Source organism: Nylanderia fulva, unplaced genomic scaffold (assembly GCF_048542155.1).
Source record: "Nylanderia fulva isolate GAGA-0341 unplaced genomic scaffold, ASM4854215v1 Scaffold161, whole genome shotgun sequence".
In the NCBI taxonomy this organism is placed as follows: domain Eukaryota; kingdom Metazoa; phylum Arthropoda; class Insecta; order Hymenoptera; family Formicidae; genus Nylanderia; species Nylanderia fulva.
Window position 1 is genome coordinate 168,540 of NW_028189846.1, and position 25,591 is coordinate 194,130.

At 39.8% G+C, this 25,591-nt stretch overlaps 3 protein-coding genes and 1 pseudogene across 3 annotated transcripts; 1 reads left to right on the forward strand and 3 right to left on the reverse strand.

Annotated features, from left to right (window-relative positions):
* The first annotated feature begins 14,860 nt into the window (after positions 1-14,860).
* On the forward strand, positions 14,861-15,962 carry LOC146723892 (uncharacterized). The gene has a single exon (XM_085480946.1). The coding sequence runs from the start codon at positions 14,861-14,863 to the stop codon at positions 15,935-15,937; it is 1,077 nt and encodes a 358-aa protein (XP_085337072.1). The 3' UTR covers positions 15,938-15,962.
* A 2,310-nt stretch (positions 15,963-18,272) lies between these two features.
* On the reverse strand, positions 18,273-19,820 carry LOC146723893 (uncharacterized). Its single transcript, XM_085480947.1, has one exon. The coding sequence runs from the start codon at positions 19,662-19,664 to the stop codon at positions 18,273-18,275; it is 1,392 nt and encodes a 463-aa protein (XP_085337073.1). The 5' UTR covers positions 19,665-19,820.
* A 248-nt stretch (positions 19,821-20,068) lies between these two features.
* LOC146723894 (uncharacterized) lies at positions 20,069-20,818 on the reverse strand (annotated as a pseudogene).
* A 76-nt stretch (positions 20,819-20,894) lies between these two features.
* Positions 20,895-22,010, reverse strand: LOC146723895 (uncharacterized). The gene has a single exon (XM_085480950.1). It carries the CDS (start codon positions 22,008-22,010, stop codon positions 20,895-20,897), a length of 1,116 nt encoding a protein of 371 aa, XP_085337076.1.
* Between the last annotated feature and the right edge of the window lie 3,581 nt (positions 22,011-25,591).

The following is a 25,591-nucleotide window of genomic DNA, read 5'->3' on the forward strand; positions in this document are numbered from 1 at the left end:
AATGTAAAAGTAGTTCGCGGTCATACAGACAGACAGACGGTACTTACGGTCAATAAATGTATGAGTACGTAAGTGGGTGGGTGATGATGTAAAACTTTAAAAAAAAACCACATATTAGCCATCTCTGACAAATTTTCAAAATTTTGGTTCTATAATAATTTCTAAGGAATCGATCCATTAATGTGAAAGTGCGTGGGTAGCGCGTGGGTGGGTAAGTAAGGGTATAAAAAAAATTATTAAACTTAAAAAAATCTTTTTTTGCAATATTTCTGAACATTCTAAACACATTGGCGTAGAAAGGACCCTGCACATTTCTTATGGAAATTGGCTTTTAGTCGAATTGCTTGAAATTGAAATATGTTGTAGTTTTGAGGTCCCTGATGAAAAGTCTCCATAGGCACAACCGAATCCTATGGCTAGTTTCAGAGATGTGGGCGGTCAAAGTATCCTCCGCCGATGTGCACTACATACGCGTCATTGTCGATTCTTTAGGGCTTTATTTCTATTATATATGAGTTAAATAGTTACAATAACAATAATTGTAATAAATATTATAATAATTATAATAAATATAATTATAATTATAATTAAAATTATAACTATAATTAAAGGACATCGTACGTTTCTTATGGAAAAATTGGCTCTCAGTCGAAATGTTGCTCAGTTGCTTGAAATTGAAATATGTTGTAGGTGATAGTATCCTGAATAAATGTTCTCATGGGTGCAACTTCTAAAAATGGGCAGTTTACGAGCTAGAACCTGCTTAATCTACCATTTTGTAATTAAATAAGATAAATGTAAAACATATGAAATGCGTACGTTTGTAGACTATTTCAAGTAATATAATAAGTATGCACTCTCTTACACTTCCTCCAAGTCACAGTTATTCCCTCTCAAGCCACCCCAAAGGGATCACATACCCAAAACGTCCACGTCGTTGATCCTGGATAACGCAAATCTTGGGTAAAGTATGATAAAGTGCAAGATAATATCATTTAATTATTTAATGGAAAATATTCTGTAACGGTTCACCTTTCCCGACGCCGCGGATCGGCTCGCCGGTTCCAGGATTTGGGAGGAAGGGGGAGATTCAGACTCGCTTATTCCTTATTAACAATGCTTTGGTTTATTCAAAAAGAAACAAGTAAACAAAAAGTTTGTTGGCATAAAGCCTAAATAGAGAAACTTATTGACTACCCGGTATAAACAAAATGTTTGTTGGCATAAAGCCTAAATAGAGAAACTTATTGACTACCCGGTATAAACAAAATACGGAGGCGTATAGCCTGTAGCGGTGTCCGGAAAAGATTTACAAATTACCCGGTATAACTTAGAGATACGGTGTACGGAGGCGTATAGCCTATAGCAGGAAGAAACCGGAAACCGGGAAACCCGGCGTAATGACGAGAAACCCGTCACCCGGTGTATAGCAGGAAGAGACCGGAAACTGGGAAACCCGGCGTAACAACGAGAAACCCGTTGCCCGATACTAAAGGTAGGAGGCCAGAAACCGAGAAACCCGGCGTAACAACGAGAAGCCCGTTGCCTGGCTAGGAGGTCCGGAACAGGACTGGTGCCGGCTCATCCGTCGAGCCGGCTTATATACCCTGCCGGCGATTCCCCCACTCTACATCGAGACTGTGGTGGGGGTAACGCCGGCGTCGTAGTGGGGCGCCTCTGGGGGTTGTAGTGGGGCGCCCCTGGGGTAGTGTGACCCGTGTATCGCTTGTGTTTTTGTGTTTAGGGGCGCCTTAGGCGCCATAGCCTCAAGTGGCGGGCGGGTGATCGGCCCGCGAGGCGTTAGTAACGGCCACGCCGTTACAATTCTTACACGCACACACTTAAACAGTAATATACTCTGCATTCAAATGTATACACGCACGCATGCGCACGCGCACGCGCATACATACACAATTTTTCCATTAGAAACGTACGATGTCTTTTAATTATAGTTATAATTTAATTATAATTATAATTATATTTATTATAATTATAATATTTATTACAATTATTGTTATTGTAACTATTTAACTCATATATAATAGAAATAAAGCCCTAAAGAATCGACAATGACGCGTATGTAGTGCACATCGGCGGAAGATACTTTGACCGCCCACATCTCTGAAACTAGCCATAGGATTCGGTTGTGCCTATGGAGACTTTTCATCAGGGACCTCAGAACTACAACATATTTCAATTTCAAGCAATTCGACTAAAAGCAAATTTCCATAAGAAATGTGCGGGGTCCTTTAAAAAAAAATATTTTTCGCAAAAACATAATCTCCTCTGAGGAAAAAAAAATAAAAATTAAAAAATTAAAAAAAACCCCACAGCAGCCACCTCCGAAAAATTTACAACATTTTTAATTAAATTAAAATTATGTCAAGACATAATAATTCAACAAGTTGTATTATGTCGAAACATAATAAAAATTCGATGAATTAAAATTATGTCAAGACATAATAATTCAAAAATTTTTATTATGTCGAGACATAATAAAAATTCAATGAATTAAAATGATGTCGAGATACAATTAAAATTTGATGAATTACAATTATCTCGAGACATAATAAAAGTACGATGAATTAAAATTATGCCGAGACATAATAAAAATTTGATGAATTAAAACTAAGTCAAGACATAATAAAAATTCGATGAATTAAAATAATGTCAAGATATAATAATAATTCAAGAATTTTTATTATGTTGAGACATAATAAATCAAAAAATTAAAATTATGTTGCGACATAATTTTAATAAAATAAACTATTTATATAATATAAACTAAATAATTACAATAATAAAAAAATTCTTGAATTATTATATCTCGGCATAATTTTAATTTATCTAATTTTAATTGTCTCGACATAATTTTAATTCATCAAATTTTTATTATGTCTCGACATAATTTTAATTCATCGAATTTTTATTATGTCTTGCCTTAATTTTAATTCATCGAATTGTTATTACGTCTCGACAGAATTTTAATTTATCGAATTTTTATTATGTCTTGACTTAATTTTAATTTATCGAATTTTTATTATGTCTCCACATAATTTTAATTCATCGTTATTTATTATGTCTCGAGATAATTGTAGTTTATCGAATTTTTATTATGTCTCGACATAATTTTAATTTATCGAATTTTTATTAGGTATGTCTCAGCATAATTTTAATTCATTGAATTTTTATTATGTCTCAATATAATAAAAATCCTTTATTCTAGACTTTATATTAGTGATATCTAGACTTCAGATTATATGCAAATTGCATATTTGTTACTTTTTGCACATTTTACGACAGCATTGATAATGTAAAAAAATTATAATAGTTTCAACTAATTAATGTTTATTAATTTAAAAAATTATAATTTATTCAAATTATTAATGTTCTTATAGAATATGCAAAAATAACAAATATGCAATTTGCATATAATACGAAATCTAGTGATATCCAACTTATTTTCTAAATTCACGAAGCTATCATTTTCCTTATTACTCTTGAAAGATTGATTTGACATGATGACTGAATTCCAGAATTGTACTTTCCATCTTTTTCTACAAGTTTCGTTAAATAAGTATCAAGCGTTTTATAAACTTCTTTCGGAATATAACTGTCTTCAATATTAATATTATTGCTAATCGTACATAGCGATTTTGTGTTTGAATCATTCATTATTTCTATATTTATTATTTAAATTTTCAATCATTTCCTTCAAAATCTTGTCAGTATTATAGTTATCGGTTTCCTTTGTTGTTATATTTAATATAGATAATAAATTTGTATTGGTAGTAAATATTGATTTCAAATTCGGTATTATATCTTATAATGGAAATACGTACATAATCTAAAAATCTAAATTACCTGAATTTCTACATATACATAATTTTAATTTACCGAATTTCTATTTCTTTTTCTAAGAAACTGAGAAACTGTAATCGAAACCACTCAATCACAAAATTAAAAAACACTTATTTATCAGATTTAAGGGGATGCCGGAGCGTTAGCCGAACTCCGACGGGTTAGCGCCCTCATTTGAGTGGAACTAAAATTGTCGATAATTATCGATAATTTTAATTCCGCTATTATCGATAATAATCCATATATGTCAAAAAGCTATTTTAGTGTGTTCAACATATTGAAATCAGACAATATAATATATTTTTACTGTCGAATCATCTCGCACACGCATCTAAGCGTCAATGACAGTAAAACATACATATATAAATGTGTCTCTTTATGACATAGTTGAACACAATTTCAATATTGCTCTTTTATATATTTTGATGAGATATGCATATTTTCATGTATTTTTCAAAGGAAATATACAATCTACCATATATATATATATATATACAAGGTGGTTCTAAAGTCCGGCAACGGTCAATTATGTCCAAGAAATAGTGGTCTTATGAATAAAATATAAAAATTGCAGGGTTCAACCCGGAAAAAATTTTTTATATATAATTATATCTAAATAATTATAGTAGGAATACTAGGGGGGTTCTAACCCGGGTCCTCTGAGGGGGGTGCGGGGCGGGGGGGTTTTCGGGGGCGAGGGGGTATGACGTCACGCGGGCGGGGGGGTCTTATCAGCAGATAAGCTTATCTATGTTTATAAAAAAAAGATAAACAATATCTATTACAAAGGGCTGCCGACATTCGGGGGGTGGGGGGGGGGGGGGTTGCGTTTCTTCTCTTCATACGTTTATGTTTATAAACAAAAGATAAACAATATCTATTACAAAAGGGCCGCCGACAATCAGGGAAGGGGGGGGGGTGCGTTTCTTTTCCTCATACGTTTATGTTTATAAACAAAAGATAAACAATATCTATTACAAAGGGCTGCCGACAATCAGGGGAGGGGGGGGGGGGTTTGCGTTTCTTCTCCTTATACGTTATCTGTATATTTCTAAGAAATATAATCAAATTCTAAGAAGGGCCACCGCTTGGCATACGCCGACAATCAAGGGGGTTGCGTTTCTTCCCCCATACGTTATCTGTATATTTCTAAGAAATATAATTAAATTCTAAGAAGGGCCGCTTGGAGCCGAGCGCCGACAATCAGTTCTCTGAAAATCTAAGATAATCAAATTCTAAGAAGGGCCACCGCTTGGCATACGCCGACAATCAAGGGGGTTGATACATGATCTATACGTATATTTCTAAGAAATACCAGCGCCGATAACCAGCGGCTGCAGGAATTTATAAACAAAACAAGCGCCGAAAATTTACGTCATCTAAATTTTTCTCGTTCGTACGTTGACGAACAAAGGGTTGATTGGGATATATAACGAGGACCGATGCCGCTGCCGGGCCATAGTACCACTGGCGAGCGCACGCTTTCCTCAAGGAAAAATAGCTGTGAGAAAAAAAAGTTTAGTGTGCAATTAAAGTAGTTATTTCTGTGCAGTACAAGTGAATTTTTACAAAATGGAGAGCGCACCGCAAAATCATGCAGAGTGTCATGAGAAGGGGTGTTATAAGGCTGCCGAGAGATGGTATAGACATCTCGATGAATGCTATTATGATGAAAAAAAAGATGACCCGTTTGATTTTAAACGTGAAGCGGTGACTTCAGTTGTGCAATTCGTAAGAAATCGCGAACTTGGTGTGCAAAAACCGCATACAAGTGATGTTGCCTATTTCCTGGAAATTCACGAAGACATTTTAAGAGTGACTGGTGGGTTATCCAAATGCACCAGATCATCTAAACGACACAAGCGAGTCGCATGTTATCAGCGTCGCTACAAAAATTGCGCAGAATATTTTACTGTGGACAACCTTTATTTTGCCGACATGGATATGCCTTCACCATCGGTATCATGCAAAACACAATCATCTGATTATGATTCGGACCAAGAAATAGAGGAGTCAGATAGGAGAGAACCGTCACCACCGCCATCGTCGTCATCGTCATCATCGCCAGATTTCTTGTCGGCAGCCTATTTATCTTTTCTGTGATAAAATAGGTGTACAATATATGCGAAGAGTATAGCAGTGTTTATGAGATAAGTTTTATCACGCGTGAAAGAGAGGATTGTAGTAAATGTGTCAAGACATATTTTCACGAGGTGTAAACAAAACAATAATCAACTGCTGCAGCGGCTGCTCTTTTACGACCGATCATCTTTCTTTCTGAGATAAGTTCGATCGCATGTGAAGCACAAAGGGCTGAACGAAATATATATATTGAGGACCTATGCGCTCTCAAAAATCATCCAGTCTAGGATTTGACAGCATCCTGATCAGTCCGTGAAAAAAGTCTAGTGGCTATACTTATTTACGGAAGTGCGGAAAAAATTCATTGACTTGTATCATAATTGTGCAAACGCGTGTTGAAAAAAAAAAATGGAAAAAGACATTGCGATCAACGTTTCTGATGACGAGATGGAGGTCATCACGATCTCCGACAGCGACAGCGAGAGCGACGCCGAGATGTACGACCCTGTGTACGACAGGGAGGTGAATATCATCTTAGATGATATAGAAGAAATGGAGGGTGATGTCATACCAATTGTTGAGCAAGAAGAAGCAGAAGAAGAAGAGGAGGAAGAAGATTTGCATGACGATGGGTACGAAAGCGAAAACGCTGTTCGGGAGTCGTGCCACTCGCGTACGTTAGATGTACGAGCAGTTGCATCCCTCGACGAAGATACATGGGTATGCGTTATAACAGCATACGTCTCACCAGGAGGGTCAGTGAAAATCTGCATTCCCTGTTTCATGAGAAACAGGGAAAGATTCGCAGCAACTACACTAACGCACAGGCACGTGACGATGCGGTACAGGGATGTACCGCATCTTTATTGCATCGATTGTTTAGAAAGAGTGTTCGTACTCTTCCTGGCCAACTTGTGCCCAATCTGTCAAGGCTGTAAGTATATATATATTAAAATACCAAAAAATCTATAAAATAGTATAATAATTTATTATATTTTTATGTGCAGATGCCGAGACACAGTCTGACAGCGATGGTTAACGCGACCCCCTCTCTCGCAGTCGCAGCAGGCCCGCTGGCTCTCTCTCGCCGCTACCTCGAGCCGCCGGCTCTCTCTCGCCGCAGGCCCGAGCCGAATTTCTCTCGCCTCCGACGGCTTTTTTTTATATATATATTTTATATAATTTTATATAATTTTATATATTATTTATATGTTTATTTTATATAATTTTGATTTCATATATCTTTTTTATATTTGTATCTTTTTATAATTTTATAAATTTTATATTATAAATAATTACACACACACACACACACACACACACACACAAATTTTGTAAATTTACACATATTTTATAGATTAAAAAAAATATTATTATCAAATGAGTGTATTTATTTTAGATTAAAATGTCTTCCTTACCTCTTGTTCCCTTTTAAATATTAGGAAAATATAAAGAAATTATTAAAAGCTCTCTCTTTTTCTCTCTCTCTCCTTCACATTTCTCTCGCGTCTTATTTCGACGTCTCTCTCTCAAAACTCGTATATCTCTTTTTCTCTCACGCGATGTCTCTCTCTTTTGCATCTTCTCTCACTGTCTCTCTCTCGCGCTGTCGCCGCTGCGGCTCGTTTTCTCTCTCGCATATGCACGGAAGAGCGCGCGCCTCTCCACGTGTCCCTCGCATGGATGCGACCCACCGGCTCTCTCGAACGTGAGATGTAAACATTCGACACTTGGAATGTTTTTTGAAATAGATATAGTTCTTTGTGAAGATTTTTTAAGTGGGGTACAGCCTGTGGAGAGCAGGGCTGTCTCTGCAATCATAAAGTTTCGAACGGTCCTCAACGAAGTGTCGGGACATTACAACGAAAATGGTAGTGCTTTTTAAGTGCGAAAATATTATTTAATAGTGGAGGAAAAAATATATTAATATTAATATTTTTTTGTAGTTTGCCCTCTGTATTATTTGTTGTTGTTGGGTGATTAAGGACCTCGTTTATGATATATTAAGGGATGCAGAATGGGAAAATTATTCAGATGACGACTTTGAAGAATGGATAGGGGATGACGAATGGGACGGTAAGAATAAAATTTATAATATTGTATTATATTTTTTAAATGAATAATGTTATGTTTACATTTCAATAATGGTTCCAGATATGTGTGATTGGGATTGGGACCCATATATAAGAGACGATGACGGCGATTTCTATGATTGGGGTCTGGTGTGGCTGTTCGAGCCGGAACCTGTACCTGTGTATGAAAATTGGGACGGTAAGAATAAAATTTATAATATTGTATTATATATTTAAATTAATAATTGTTATATTTTTAAATTAATAATTGTTATGTTTACAGATGAACCATACGTTCCAATAATGGTTCCAGAGATGTCGGATTGGGACGCATATTTAAGAGACGACGACGAAGCTGATTGGGGTCTGGTGCAGCTTTTCACTCTACCAGACCCGTATGATGTTAGGCCTCAGCCTACACCGCCGCCACGCCGTCGCCGTCACCGCCGCCGTCACCGCCGCAATCACCGCCGCAATCACCGCCGCCGTCACCGTCGCCACCCCAATCGTCCATAATGTAAACTATTTTATTTTTTTATTTTTCATTTATATCCTTATTTTTATATATTTTATATTTTATATTTTTATATTTTCTATTTTTCTATTTTTTAATTTTTTATTTTTATATTTTTTCATTTTTAATTTTACACACACACACACACACAAATGTAAATGTACACATATTTTATAGATTAAAAAAAATATTATTATCAAATGAGTGTATTTATTTTAGATTAAAATGTCTTCCTTACCTCTTGTTCCCTTTTAAATATTAGGAAAATATAAAGAAATTATTAAAAATTATTTTAAAAGCTCTCTCTTTTTCTCTCTCTCTCCTTCACATTTCTCTCGCATCTTATTTCGACGTCTCTCTCTCAAAACTCGTATGTCTCTTTTTCTCTCTCTCGCGTACGTCTCTCGCTGCAGCCCGTCTTCTTTCTCTCTCTCTCGCGTACGTCTCTCGCTGCAGCCCGTCTTCTTTCTCTCTCTCGCGTCTTAATTCGCCGTCTCTCTCTCGCCGCGAGCCGCCGAATCTCTCTCTCTCGCCGCCACATCCGACTTCTCTCTCGCGCGCTGTCTCTTTCTTTTCTAGTGGTTGCTCTCTCGCAAAGTATGTAACGGGTGGCGCGCAAATAAGGTACACCATGATATACATATAAGTATTTATTTGTCTTATATTTAATACATAATTATATATAAAGTTTTATTACATATTAAAAACTAAAGCCACCAGCTCGCAATCGACAAGTTGGTGCATGTCGAAGGCGTTGCTAGCGCGTATCGCATTCGGCAATTCTCTCGCATTCGTTACAGTGGATGCAATATTGGAGAATTGCGTATGTTTGATATCGACCGTTGCGATGAGCATCGTCAATCGATCGAACATTATTTCGATGCATGAATCGAGCTCGAACATACGACGTAACGTCGATTCGACCATCATCATGCGCACGTCCGCCGATTCGAGACTTATGAGCTTGGTGTCGTTTATCTTGTGAAAACGTACTGTTAGTGGCCCGACACTTATGAAGTTATACACATCGTTGTTGAGAGAGTCATTGTTCAAATAATTTTGAATAGTGTGACGTTGCTCGTAGAGTCCTTTCCACGTTTCGAGAGATAGTATTAGCTGTTTTTCCCGATGATCTCCTATGGCGATCTCCACGTAACTCGGCGGATCCACTCTGATGCCGATTTCGAGGAATATGAATTCCGTGGTCGTCAATGCGTATCGTCTTCCAAGTATACGAACCGCACGAGACTCCAGCGAAACGCTGTAAAAAAATTAGGAAAAAAAAATTAAAACTAAATTAGGAAAAAAGAAATTATAACTCATAAAAAAATATAAAAATAGAAAAAATATAAAATATATAAAATAGAAAAAGTTATACTTACTCGTCGCATTTCTTCTCGCACGTTTCATCGCGTCTCGGCATGTAGTAATTCATGCTGCTGCTTTTTTGGTGCAGAATATTCTTCTCGAGGGTATTAAAAAGTGAACCACCAGTCAGAACAGTCGACGAGAGACTGATCGTACAAAAGTACTAATAATCGAGTAACACTTATTTTTAAAATATTAGGAGAAGGGGATTCCTAGAAATATATATCTGGAGGGGAACAAAGAGAAATATTTAAAAATATTAGGAGAAAGGATTTCTTAGAAATATATATCTGGTGAGGGAGAGAAATAACAAAGAAAATAGTATGTAAACAATATGTTTATTCAAAAAAACGGATGATCGTCGGATCCAAGCCTGGATTTTGCGGCCGACCACCAATTGAATAATTTAAATACATTTTGTAACGCACAATTTTTTACATGTTTATTACATCGTAGAGTATATGTGGGATCTAACTTATTTAATGCAGGTACATCTTCATATATGGCATCCAAGGTCTCAATGGTGAAACCGCTGCTCGCATCGTCCATTATTTCGGCCAGCCATTCTCGCTTTTCGAGTCCTTTTACATACACGAGAGAGGACTCTTCATCGTCTTCTTGCTCATTTATGCCAACGATAGCCGCCGTAATTAAGCGCTGAGCCATGCCGTATGGAACATTTCCATCCTCCCATTGTAAGCTGTGATGATGTTGAGTTAGCCACGAGGCCTGATGCCTTTCCGACTTTATAAGCACGCTCCATGGCACAGGGCATGCGAAGAAATAGTGCGACAGGATATATCCTCTTCTCAGGATTGCCGCTTCCTTTACGATAAATCGTTTGTTTAGTATAAATCCTTGCAGGCCGACAAACGTTGGTGCGGACATGATCTCTTCGATGCGAGTCAGTCGAGAGGTATTACTTCACTAACATCAAACATCTCACATCATCTTGATTATGTATCCTCCTCCTCCCCCTCTTTCACACGCGTATTTGTGTAAACATTTTTTAGGTGATTTTGCGCACAACGTTGGTCAACGGGTTGTACTGGATCACACGATCGTGTATAATGAGGCAGTACGCAGTGGTATTATTAGGCACGTTTTCCTTACACTCAAATTCCAATCTCACATCCACCGTTGCGCTCTTGATCGATTCGTTTTGTCGAGAACAATCGATAATCACAAACGGACCGTTTTGTAAAAACCGTGTGATGGTGAGATTGGGCTCGAGGTATTCGTATCCGTAATAGTTCTTGCAGAAACGTGTGTAGGTGTCGTACAGAATTGACCATCTGTTTTTATCAAAATCCAGATTCATGTCGTCGTACGGATAACTTTCCGAGTTCAGAAAGAGTTTCACGTTGGTTAATTTACAGTCGTCGAATCGACTCCTATCCTCGGACATGACATTTTTACGCCCTGTCTGCAGAGCAAAAATTACATATCGCGGCTTCTCCAGTTGAGTCGCGGTCATAATGGCCCACGAATGCTTGGTCGTACGCTGCAATAGCGGAAATTCGTATAGATCCCACGAGCGGAAACCCATGCTGAGGTAACGTCCGCTTTCCAGAACGCGCAGCATCGACAGCTTCTTAATCTCGCTCAACAACACGTGTGGCATTCGCCATTGTATCTTGAATATGTTGATCACAGGCTCCAGTGCAGAATCTCCATACAGGCAATTATTGTCGTTGCGCGATCGTATTAAGATCAACTCATGACGCGCATTAATCACTACTCGTTTGTAGTCATCACAAAATCCCAGCAACATGTAGAGCGGTACGCAGAAATTGAAATGTCCACTCGCAGAAATCGGATCACTCCAGCCAGCTTTACTCATAACCATGCTTCTATCGAATGATATCGTTACATAGTTTTTGAGCAAACTTGTTATTCCTACATTTCTGTTGCGATCAATCTCTACACCATCGAGCTCATAGCGAATTTCGTCAAACATGAATGCGACACAATTATTTCCCAGTGTCACATTGGATCCCTCAATTGGATGGTTTATCTTTAGTTCTCCCTCGATATATAAGAAACTCTCATACGGCAATGTATATAAATCCTGTTGTTGTATGGGTATTCTTATCTCGTCGCTGTATCCAAGTGTTGTGTTGGCAAACGGGTTGTATGTGTGAGTCTCAATCTTGACGATGCGATCGTCAAAGACTGGCTCTTCCTCGATGTTGAGAATCTTAGTCATTGTTCAGATGGTGCGCACCGCAAATCCCAAAGATTGTAAAAACGCAACGTTTGACGAGGTGAGTCTCTTCTTCGTAGTTGATTTGATATTAGCGAATGATGTTGCTGCTGGTCTGATTGTGTTCTTCGTGTCTTTATTCAACACGAGCATCCCGTCGCACGAGGGTGGCCCGCCGTCGTACGTGCAATCTAATTGTTATCTCTTCACCGCGAAAATCGAGCAATCGTCCCTCCTGGTCAGTAACGCGTAACACTAAAGCAGTAATGCTCCGTACGAAGATCGGCAGGTAAATGATCTGCGCCGGCGTTTCCGATATCTTATATCCTGGTGGTACCCTCGGTGAAAATTCGTGTATCGTGTGAACGAGTTTATATTTGCTGTATGCACCCGCGGTCACGTTACACTCTTTGCGGATAATGTTCACGTTGATAATATTAATCGCCATGTTCGATTTGTGCCATTTTCGCGGTTGCAGTATACGATTCGAGAATCCCAGCAGCGATCCAATGTTGTTGGGCATGCTAAAGTTTATTCTGTAGGCACACTTGATCTCGCTTCTCATCGTATTGTAATTAGCGCGGAGCACGATTGGATAATCTTCATCGTCGACACCTTTATCGCTAACAGCATTATGTTTTCGGGAAAGTGCACGTTTCAAAAATTCATGTATCGCTTGCAGCTCGTACGATCCCTCGGGAATCGTAATTTCCGCGTCGTCTGTACCGTAGTAAAATTTATTATTCGAGGAATTCACATTCGATATAGTGTGATAAGTTTCAAAATCCGTCAGACCGAGCTCGTAGTCCGCGTCGCTCAAATCTATGGGCGGAAAGTAGGTCGCCGCGAGGACGCTACTCTTCCCAGTCAATGTTAGTGTTAGCGACATGTTGACAAAACTGAGTTAAATAACGCAATGTCAGTCTTTAAATTTGCGGCGAGAAATCTCGGAGAAACTGCAAGCACAACTGTCCGCAGATACTCTGATCATACGTTTGATAAGAGGTGTAATTGTATTCCAATTTCGGCACATTTAAATATCGCACCAATTCCTCGGGTGGTCGAAGATTGCCAAAACTGTCGAAATAAATTGCGCGATTTTCTCTTTTTGCATACGCCACCCAATGAGTGCCAGGACCGTCTGTACTGTCTAGATTAACGATACCACTCTCATTTTCTCGCGCGCCATTTATCGGTAAATTATTGCGCATAAATACACCTCTAAAGTATGGAATGTGCATACGTTTTGCAAGTTGTAACAATTGCACATTTGTAGTTACACCTTTCGGCATTTTTAACGTTTTTTTGACGTTTTTTTTTTTTCTTCGCTCCTCGTCCATATTTGTAAGGGGCGAGATACAGTCCGCGACCTTCCATGGCGCGATTGTGGCGTAGTATCTCTTGCAACTGACGTTGCGCGGCTTTTCTATCGTTTACCGCTTTTGCTACGCCAGCTGCTCCGCCAACCAGGGATCCGAGCGCGCCCAGCATTGGTAAAATCGGCAAAAATCCGCCTCGTTTCGCTGTCGAAAGTATCCTCCTCTTCTTCGTCCTCTTTTTCGTTTTCAAGCCCATGCCGAGCTTCGTCTTGGCCTTCATCGCTGTCCAGACAACTGCGGCCGCGGCTCTCTCACCGAGACTCGAGTCTTTCGCGACGATGCGAGTTTTCGCTTTCTCGGCGAGTACCTTATCCGCCGCGTGTCTCTCGGTGAGTTCGCTGCTCCGAGAGTACGCTATATCGTGTTCACGGCACGCCACGTCCAATGGGTTGACACCTTGATCACCTCTAGCCAATCGCTTTTCCAAACGAGTTCCCGGGCCGCAAAATTGATAGCCGGGGATATGAAGCTCGACCGGAAGTGCGTTTATCGCACGATTTAATAGACCTGTGCCTATTTTCGTTGACATCCGTTGCAATCTCTAGACATTACTGAGCAAAGCGCGAGTCCGCGCAGCTATAAATAGGCGGACGTTGGAGGTCAAATCGGGAGTGAGAAAATGAAATTCGTGCAACAACCTCTGACGATACGAGTGATGAATTACGACGACAGAGTACGCTGCAGCGTGAACAAAGGTGTGCGCAAACACGGTACGATGCTACCGACAACTATACGCGCGATCGTTTGCGGCCCCTCAAACTGCGGTAAAACCAACGTGTTGATAAGCCTGCTGGAAAGTCCGCACGGTGTGCGTTTCGAGAACGTGTACGTGTACTCTAAATCGCTGCAACAGCCGAAATATCGCTATTTGGAAGATTTATTGACGCCGATTGACGAAATCGGCTACTTTACATTCTCCAATAACAGTGACGTCATTCCACCGAGCGAGGCTTATCCAAATTCAATTTTTGTCTTTGATGACGTGGCATGCGACAAGCAAGATACGATAAGAGAGTACTTCTCAATGGGGCGCCACTCGAACATCGACTGCTTCTATCTCTGTCAGACATACGCGAGAATACCGAAACATCTTATACGCGACAACGCAAACCTGCTAATCCTGTTTAAACAAGACGCCACCAATTTGAAGCACGTGTACAACGATCACGTGAATACCGACATGTCGTATGAGGATTTCAGTGAGTTATGTCGTACTTGTTGGCAGCAAAAGTATGGATTTTTAGTGATAGACAAGGACAGCTCGCTTACGAACGGGCGATACAGAAAAGGATTTAACGAGTTCGCGATACCGCAGAGCCATTAGTCGTCGCCAACAATCCTCCCAGTCGAGAGAAACTCTAGAGAGAGTGCTGCCGACATGGCTGATAATATTCGCGAGCGTGAAAAGGTTGCCAAGAAGATTGCGAAGACGGCCGAATCGATCCGCAAGAAACACCGCGCTCTGAAGACCGGAAAGATCGATGATGATATCGCTGTCAAGACTCACCTTAAACCTATTATCGAGCCGCTACAAAAGATTGTTGACAACGCGACGATTTCGGTGAAAAACGAGCCTAACACCGACGACGACGACGGTGTGAAGATCGAGACACGGTATGAGGGGGAAACACCGAAAAAGAGTAAACATAAAACCATCAAGCGATATAAAGAGGAGGAGGAGGAGACATTGAAAAAAAGAAAATATGATATTTTGAAGCCATTGGACGCTTCATTGCCGACAACATCTACACCGAAAAACGCACAACCTGTGATACCCAAAACACTCGTAGACGAAAATGTTTTCGAAACCGCGCGTAACCCGCCCGAAATATCCCTTCGACACTGGTTAAGATCGTTGGAAGGTCGACAAATGATGCGAAAGGATTGGGGGCCATTAGGACAAAAGTACATGGACGCTCTCCTCGGTGCTGATGAGAAAAAAGAAATTGATAATGTATACGGAGTCTATTTCGACGAGAATAAAATGCGCATCGGAAACAAGCGATTCGCGATTGACAAAGATGACAATATAATCATAGGCGACACGCGGTACATTGGAACGCCCGGATTGTACGAGTTAATCTTCAAGAAAAGACCTGATTACCAGGAGGATGATTTGCAAAAATACAAACATATATTATTGGCGACAAATGCGCATAAACGCAACTTTGATGTGCAAGGCCGTGTGAAGAGTAGCAAGGGGGACAAGTACAAATATATAATCGCACCGTTGACGCGGGTGAAATCGGACGACCCAAAATCTGGCATGGGAATGCCTCGCGCTATGACGCTAACCAACAATAAGATTGATTACGTGCACTGGGACGACCCCAACGAGCTAGTGGATCGCCTACGATTGCTCGATGCTTCGCACCAAGCTGGCAACAACGCGCATGACAACGAGATCTTGTCGATTATCGAGGAACTGCGGGAAGCGGGCATTATTATAAATTAAACAAGGTTCCCGACAATCTATTCAGTTTATCGTGTGACACTTTACAAAGCATTGAAAAAATGTCTATCAATAAATTTGGATTATTCGAGAGGAGAAATGATGCAACCCCTGGCACAAACGATCAATGGTATAGATTGATTAGAAAATGCGTGCGCAAAAACGCTCTGCATCGCGTCGCTACAGATTATGACGCGAGATCGCGCAAGATTCGCCGTGTAGCGCAACCTGAGGCGGATACCGATGTCGTCAACAAATTGTACCTGGAAGAGTGCTTTAAAACATTGATGATCCAACAGAAAGAGTCAGATGAGAAGCTGGCTGCGTTAGAGAAGGATGTACGAGCGTTGGAAACTGCGATAAAAGAGCTTCTGCGTGCGCCAAACACTACCTCAGACACAGGCATCTAATGAGCGGTTGGCTCAGAAACGTCTATCAAACAGTTGTGAAACGTCTAGAAAGGATTTTCGAGTGGTTGCAAACAATTGTTTAACAGCTACGGAGGATTATCAGCGTGCTACCAAACAACAATGAGTGGCATCAGTGACCGACCTGGAAGCAGCAGTGAACGACCCGGAAGCAGCAGTGAACGACCTGGAAACGGTGGTGAACGCGACCGCTACAATCGAGGTTACGATCATGTCAAACAGGGTTGCGAACGAGGCTACGAACAAGTCCTTAAAGGTTACATAAAAGGCTATCAACAACTCAGTAAGGGTTGCGAACAGGTCAGGGACGGCTGCGAACGGGCCAAGGCGGGCTACGAACGTATCAGAAACGACTTGGGACGAGGCTGTGATCGAGTCAGGAACGATTTTCGAATGGGCCAAGGACGTGAGTGAACGAACGTGAAAGAACCCGAAAGAACTCGAAACAACGAGAATTTAACCCGAAAGAACCTGAAAGAACAAGGCACAAACCCGAAACAACGAGGCACGAAACCGAAACAACGAGGCACGAACCCGAAAGAACCCGAAACAACGAGGCACGAACCCGAAACAACGAGGCACGAACCCGAAACAACGAGGCACGAACCCGAAAGAACCCGAAACAACGAGGCACGAACCCGAAAAAACCCGAAAGAACCCAAAAGAACGAGAATTTAACCCAAAAAAAAACAAGGCACGAACCCGAAACAACGAGAATTTAACCCGAAAGAACCCGAAACAACGAGGCGCGAACGCAAAAGAACCCGAAACAACGAGGCACGAACCCGAAAAAACCCGAAACAACGAGGCACGAACCCGAAAGAACCCGAAAGAACGAGAATGAATAGTGAAAATAACAACGAGCAACATAGTTTGGAGAGACGGCAGTTGGTAAACGAATTGCACGCGTCAGCGAGAAAAAATTTCCCTCGAAGACATGTCATAGTGCGAGGATACGATGATTTGTGGCAAGCCGACATTGTCGAGATGCGTCCATACTCCCGTTTCAACAGAGGTTACCACTACATACTCACCATCATCGATGTGTTGAGCAAGTATGCGTGGGCTGTACCACTCAAGAGTAAAGGAGGAAGCGAGACAGCTGACGCAATCGCCAAGATAATTCGGGATAGCAAGAGATGCCCGAAAAACATGCAAACCGATAACGGAAAGGAATTTTACAATGCCGATGTGCAACGACTTATGCGAAGACATGACATTAATCACTATTCTACATATTCGATATTGAAGGCGTCGGTCGTCGAGCGATTCAATCGCACACTAAAGAACGATATGTGGAAGATGTTTACGCTGAATGGTACTTACAAGTGGTTCGACATGCTGCCACGTCTCGTATCAGATTACAACGGACGCAAGCATCGAACGATTGGTATGCGACCCGCCGACGTTACCCCCGCGATTGCCGAAAGACTCTTGGCTACCGTGTACAATCGTGTAAAAATCGCGGGTCCGGCAAAGTTCAAAGTAGGTGATCAGGTACGCGTCAGCAAGTACAAACAACTTTTCGAGAAGGGATATACGCCAAATTGGACAACCGAGGTGTTTAAGATTGTTAAAGTGCAGCATACTAATCCCGTAACATATCTACTCGAGGATTATCACAAGACATCTATCGCTGGAGCGTTTTACGAGCATGAGCTGCATCGTGCAAATTATCCGGATGTGTACCTCGTGGAGAAAATACTGCGCAGGAGGGGTGACGAGGTTTATGTAAAATGGCTGGGATTCGACAGTTCGCACAACTCTTGGATACATAAAAACAATGTTATTTAATGTATTTTATTCAATCATTGTATAACAATATATATATTGTATAACATATGAAATATATGAAATATATAACAAAATATATATAATTCTCATTAATACGTCCTTACAATATAATTTATTTACAACTGTATTCGATAATGTCCCCACGGCAAGGTGTCGGTCAAATCAGGTACGACATACCGCTTGTCGTCGTAGGGACTTAGAGCAATTTTCGTCTCGCTGATGGTATACACTTTATGCAATTTCGATCTTATACATGACTGTTGACGCGTCATTTCAATCTCGTCATTAAGACAGCGTGTATAATCGTCGAATGTTATACTACGCGCTACGACGTTACTTTTGACACCTTTTGCCTTTTTAGTGTCCTTTTTACCATCCACCCGCAAAGCATACATTTTTGCTCTAAGCCCGACGAATTCGGTCATTATCGCGCCGTTATTCTCATCTTTCATCAGACCCGGCACCTTTTTATTCGCGAGCGGTATACCGTACGCATTATTCGCGGCGTAATCGCTGGTATCAAATCGAGCGATGTCGCGTTTCAAATTTTCATAGACATCCTGACATTTAATTTGATATATTAAACTATCCGTGTCGGTGTACATTACTCTACAATAGTCACGATAGAGCGGTGACATGTATTCGTGGTGAAATTCATAAAGACATACTTTTGATACGTCGAGTATGCACATGCCGACGTAGATTGGTTTGTAGAATTTAACTTCGAGTTTGCGTAATTCTATGGCAACTAATTTTTCCGAAAATATGCTTGTACTATGAAAATTTGGTTTAGCGATCATTGCCTCCGCACCGTACCGTCCGTCCCATTTTGTTAATAATTTTACATCCATATGATTGCGCACATTTTCCATCGTCTTGCCGAATACCGCGTTATTCATCAATTTATATAAATTTTTTTCAAAATCGTTTTTCGCTCGTGTTCTAAACTGTGTGTTAAGTTCGATGTATTTTTGAAGCCACGCTGACTGCGTGAATTGTAGTATGCGATATATTTTTGTTATGCGTAGCCCGTGGCGCGTGCACTGCTGCAGATTACGATAGTGTATTACGTAGCGCTTCTTATCGTAAAGCGTTGCTAGGAGTTTATATTCCCGCTTGCCGGGCGGCTTATCGCGCGTCGGGCAAAACGGTAGGTCAATGTGCGCGTCATGAAGATGCTGCGGATACTCTAAATCTACTTCGAGAACATAGCCTATAGGCGAATCGAACGCGATAGATGATACGTCAAAATTCGATATATCGTCGACCCACCGAAAATCAGCATATGGCAATGGTTGACACATTGCCCATCCGTACAAATTATTTACATCGAAATACATGAGGTACGATGAGGGTTTCGATGGGTCGTACGATTGCATGTACTTGTTATTAGCCTGTGCGTATCGGCCTGAACATTGACTAAGGCCACCGCGTATACCTCGTTCGACAAACATAACCATGTCAATGTCTGTTAATAATTCAAATTTTATATTCGTATGTTTTAACATGGCGTCCCATGTATATCCGGGGAGAGTATAATAATACGCGGGATCGAGTCCGTAACTTTTTATACAACTATCGCGAAAATTCTCAAATATATCGGCCAATAACAAGACATCAATTTTTAAATATAAATCGCTATATTCGCCTAGCGTTCGAAGGGAGAATCGGCTCCAGACGTCTCGGCGTGCGCGTAATCACTCTTGGATACTGTGTCGCCGGTTAAGGAACTGTAAAATGAGTCGCGCGGCGGTAAACGTGTGTCTTGTAATCTGTCCACGCAGTCTATGTATTCGTATGGAAAGACACCCTTTCGTGTCAATAAATTGAATTTTTCACTAGTTAAATTTTGATATTCCGAATGTAAAATTTTTAGTTTATCTTTATCCAAAAATGACGTTAATTTGTCGAGACTAGCACTGAGAAACTTATACGAATCGATAAAGCGTAATTTGATATAATTTTTTGCATTTTTGTCTTGTGTCAATCTAACAGTTTTCGAGAATGATATATATTTTTCCTTTGTTATCGGCAGTAATTCGATTTCCCCTTCGAACGCTGTGGCTATGTCCTCGATAATAAAATGTGCGTCGTAGCCGGACAGATTGTGAAAGACTATAGGGATACAAAATGATTCTTTGTAATTTAAGTTACAATTTGAATGCGCAGGACCCCTGTACCGCCCGGTGAGATGGCAATGATCGCGGACGCGTGTATCGTCTTCGTCAAACGGTTTTTCACAAATGTGACAATGCGTCGCGGTGCGAAATTTTAACCACTCGTCAGGCGTTAAATTTACCATGGGGACATTGGTTGTTAAAATATTTTTTACGCGGATTGCTAAATTTTTAAGCTGTTCGGCGAACCATGCGACGCAATCGACACTACGGTGGGAATTGTATGTGGACAACGAACTGTCGTACGAACACTGTACATAGTACGCGATGCTGAACACTTGATGGTGTTGATAATTTTTGGCATCTTCGGTCTTTGCCAAAACACACTCGAGGTCGGCGTACACTACAAACGGCAGCCGCTCCTTCCTCGTGTAGTTGTCGAAGCTGAGCCACTTGTCCTTGTCGCTCGGCAACCGAATAGCACAGTCGTTCAATTTTCCGCAATCTTCCGTATGCGCTTGCAATTTATCCACCGCTCCGAAATAATGTAGGCATCTGTAAAAAATAAAAAATTTAATGAAAATTTAATTAAAATATAATTTACGTGTAATAAATATATACTTACCGATCGCATATAAATTTTTTACATTTCTTTTTGCTCAGCTGTGAGCTCACGAGGCGAGACAGATTTTTTATCAAAACAAAATGCCCGACGCTGTTTTCGTCTTCCACGTACAGCAGATTGACGTGCCTGTCCTTCTTTTTTTCCGAAAGACGCAACGGGACGATGTTCTCGTTCTCGATGATGTACACATTCACGGAGATGTCGTTTGCAAGTTCAAACTTTTTAATTTGATTCACAGTCACTGGAAACTCAATGTTTTGGAGATTCAGCACTGTGGTGTAATGCGGATAGGAGGATTCTCGTTCCATATGTCTTTCAGCGGGGTACAGAGCGGCTACTACTGACCATGCGAAACACGCATTGTCCGCTAATAGCACATTAACAACCGCTCTTTTTACCATAATTTTTTGCGGTAATTTGACATGGCATCCAGCGCGCATAGGATTATACTTGTTGATATTTACTGTCAAATCTATTATCCGCGACAATGCCCAGCCGCTATCGCGTTCCTGGAACTCTTCTAGCGATGCTAGCGTGGGCTCGATTACGCGGCGCTCGTACCACTCGCGTACATCGGACGTGCGAAAGAGTTCAAAGTTTCTCGTATTAATACTTTTATTGGCACGCTTGTCACCGGACACAAATTCGCCGTTGAAAACAGTGTTCACTTTTACACTGATGTGTCTCTGCAGCACATTCTCCATGTTCTCGACTACAATGTCTGCTGCATTTTCCAAAAACTGACGCGGTTCGATATAGTCGACGTTAATTACCGCACCGGTAAGTATACGGCTATCGAACGCCGTATCAATCTCGCGCCAAACGAGTCTTTGCGCGTTATTGCCGCCGCCGCTGCCACTAGGTATGGATCCACCACTAAACATGGATTCACCGACATACTGTCTCTGCAAGCGCACCTTCGCACCCTCGAGTCGCGCTATTCTCGCCACGAGAGATTGCCTATGTCCAATCGAGAGACGCGGACGCTTGGCACGGCTGCGTTCTTCCAGCTTTTCGATAAATTCTTCGCACTCTTGCAGCCATCCGAAATATTCGCCCAAGGTGCCGACTTGGCGGGAACGCTCCAACAGGTCGCGCTCAATGTTCTTCATTTTTTATGTCTGGCACTTTTTCACACTTTTAACCTCAGCCTATTTTCGCTGACATTCGCTGCAATCCCTGATCATCGGTGCTGGACCGTCAATATGCGTTCGCATCCACGGCCGATTGTAATGTTCGAGGCAGCGACGATATGTCTGAACCTCCGGATCCGTCTTGATATGCTCTGGAAGCTTGTCCCACAAATGCTCTACGAAATATCCACACTTTTGTAGTAAAACAATCTTCGGAATATATTGTAACTGTTCGGCACTTAAACTGAGAATGTCGGAAGCACTTGATAGCATGACAAACATCTTGAATGAAGAGAGCGTGCGCTCGCCAGTGGTACTATGGCCCGGCAGCGGCATCGGTCCTCGTTATATATCCCAATCAACCCTTTGTTCGTCAACGTACGAACGAGAAAAATTTAGATGACGTAAATTTTCGGCGCTTGTTTTGTTTATAAATTCCTGCAGCCGCTGGTTATCGGCGCTGGTATTTCTTAGAAATATACGTATAGATCATGTATCAACCCCCTTGATTGTCGGCGTATGCCAAGCGGTGGCCCTTCTTAGAATTTGATTATCTTAGATTTTCAGAGAACTGATTGTCGGCGCTCGGCTCCAAGCGGCCCTTCTTAGAATTTAATTATATTTCTTAGAAATATACAGATAACGTATGGGGGAAGAAACGCAACCCCCTTGATTGTCGGCGTATGCCAAGCGGTGGCCCTTCTTAGAATTTGATTATATTTCTTAGAAATATACAGATAACGTATAAGGAGAAGAAACGCAAACCACCCCCCCCCCCTCCCCTGATTGTCGGCAGCCCTTTGTAATAGATATTGTTTATCTTTTGTTTATAAACATAAACGTATGAGGAAAAGAAACGCACCCCCCCCCCTTCCCTGATTGTCGGCGGCCCTTTTGTAATAGATATTGTTTATCTTTTGTTTATAAACATAAACGTATGAAGAAAAGAAACGCAACCCCCCCCCCCCACCCCCCGAATGTCGGCAGCTCTTTGTAATAGATATTGTTTATCTTTTGTTTATAAACATAAACGTATGAAGAGAAGAAACGCAACCCCCCACCCCCCACCCCCCGAATGTCGGCAGCCCTTTGTAATAGATATTGTTTATCTTTTGTTTATAAACATAGATAAGCTTATCTGCTGATAAGACCCCCCGCCCGCGTGACGTCATACCCCCTCGCCCCCGAAAACCCCCCCGCCCCGCACCCCCCTCAGAGGACCCGTGTTAGAACCCTCCTAGTATTCCTACTAATTATATAATTATACATAATTATATGTGAAATATGTTTATTTTATATATAATTAAATTTATTTATATATAAATTATGAAGTTCATGTATAATCTCATGTCAAGTTATATATGAAACATTAGATATATTTATATATGTGAATACTTATTTATTATATATATATATATATATATATAAATTTATATAAGTATATGTGTATATAAAAAGCTCTTTTATCTAATTATATATAGACATATTTTTTTGCAATTATATGTATAATTTTATATATTTCTATATAATTTTATATTGTTATATATAAAAATTGTTTCTAGGAAAAATAAGATATTTTATGGTGACCTTGACTTTGACGTAGGAGTCAAATTTAGAGGTCATTTCAAGATCAACTTTTATTAAACAAAACCCTCTATTTTTATTAGATATTCTTGTAGCTTATCCCGAGAATTTTCCAGAACACTAATAAAATATTTTTCGATGTACTTATTGAGTTATAAAGGTTTGAAGTGAACAATTCTTTTATAAAATTGACAATATCTTGTAAAACATTCAATTTTCATTATACATTTATACTTTTTATGCACGGAATAATAAGACCAATCAATAGGTGCAAAGAAAACACAGTTGCAAAAGACGTATGTAGTTTGCAAGAAGCAACTGCCCAGCAAACATTATAATTGCTATATAACACGTAAATAACGTGCATGTAACATGTAACATACACGTTAGTTGTAATTTCCCACTTATGGATTCTATTATTTATTGTAATTATAGATAGGATAGTGACTTAGCGAAAGATTATCTTTCGGCATCCTACAATATCGATGCTATCTGGGATGTAATTACAATATATAAATAACATATGTCATATTACAAATGTTACATCTATGAATGAGAAATTACCGTATATGTTACATGTAACATGCACGTTATATAGTATTATATACATGTAACATAGCAGTTATATTTTGTGTTTGCTGGGTGCATTTTCTTTACACCAAATTGGTCTCATTATTATGTGCATAATAATAAAAAGTATGATAACGTAAAACTGAATATTTTACAAAGATATAATTTTATGTCAAACAATTGCTTCGAATCTTTATAATTCAAAAAGTACTTCATAAAAAAATATTTTATTATAATGCTTTGGAAAGCTGTCGAGATAAGCTACAAGAATATCTAATAAAAAATAAAGGTTTTTAAAAAGTTGACCTATAAATGATCTCAAAATTTGACACCTAGGTAAAAGTCAACACCTTTAGTATTTTTTTCATAAGACCACTATTTTCGGAGATAATTGGCCATTGCCAGATTTTTTAATCACCATGTACATATTATATACTATATAAATTAATACAATTGTCGCTCGTATATTGAAAACAAAGTGATAAATATAAGGCCAACTTATCGAGCTGAATATTCGAGATGTTCAGTCAACTACCATTTATTACATGTATAAATTATAAAACTACAGTCATTATATTAAAACTAACGCAAATTACAATCATTCTATAAACGTTTCGACCGCACGCGGTCTTCTTCAGTATAATTATTGAAATATAAATTCTTACAATTCACATAATATCGAAATTTAATTATAGTTATTCAGAATCAAGAGTTTTTGAGCAATTAACGCGTGTTTCAATCCGTCCTGTCCAACAATGTTCGCCTCAATATGATCCCTGATTTTGTTCAGATCTCGGATAGTTTCATCGTTAATATGCGAGAAATTAACCCGTTCCGTAGGCGCTGCGATTAATAAAAAATTACCGATCAACGTATGTCCAAATTATAATATGTATCCCCTACAATTGGTAGTATGCTTACCTATCATCGTTCTTCTTGACAATTTTGCTACTAGAAGGTTTTTGCCGCATTAAATTTAACGTTTTTCATCACAGATCGATCAGAAGACTAGATAGTATGTTGTACAAATTCAAAACAAATGCGATGAGCATTGAAATCTTTGATTTGCATAGACAGGTAGAGTCATTACAAAATAGGATTTTTCATCTCACCAGCGGGTTATTTAATCGTTTACCTGTACTCGCGTGGAATAGAATTTTCGAACATCATAACATTGCTTTTAAAAATTGCCACAACAGATTGGTTACTGCACACGAAAAGAAATTCAATTGGCTTAAGAGAAAACAATACTATAAGTATATCAACAGCATCAAACCTATAGATATACATTGTTCTTTACATTTTGAAACTTCACAACCGACAAAAATATCACAAAATTCTCTCAGGGCAATCACTAATGATGCCAAGGAGATCAATATACACATAGAAGCCAATAAATTTCTCAA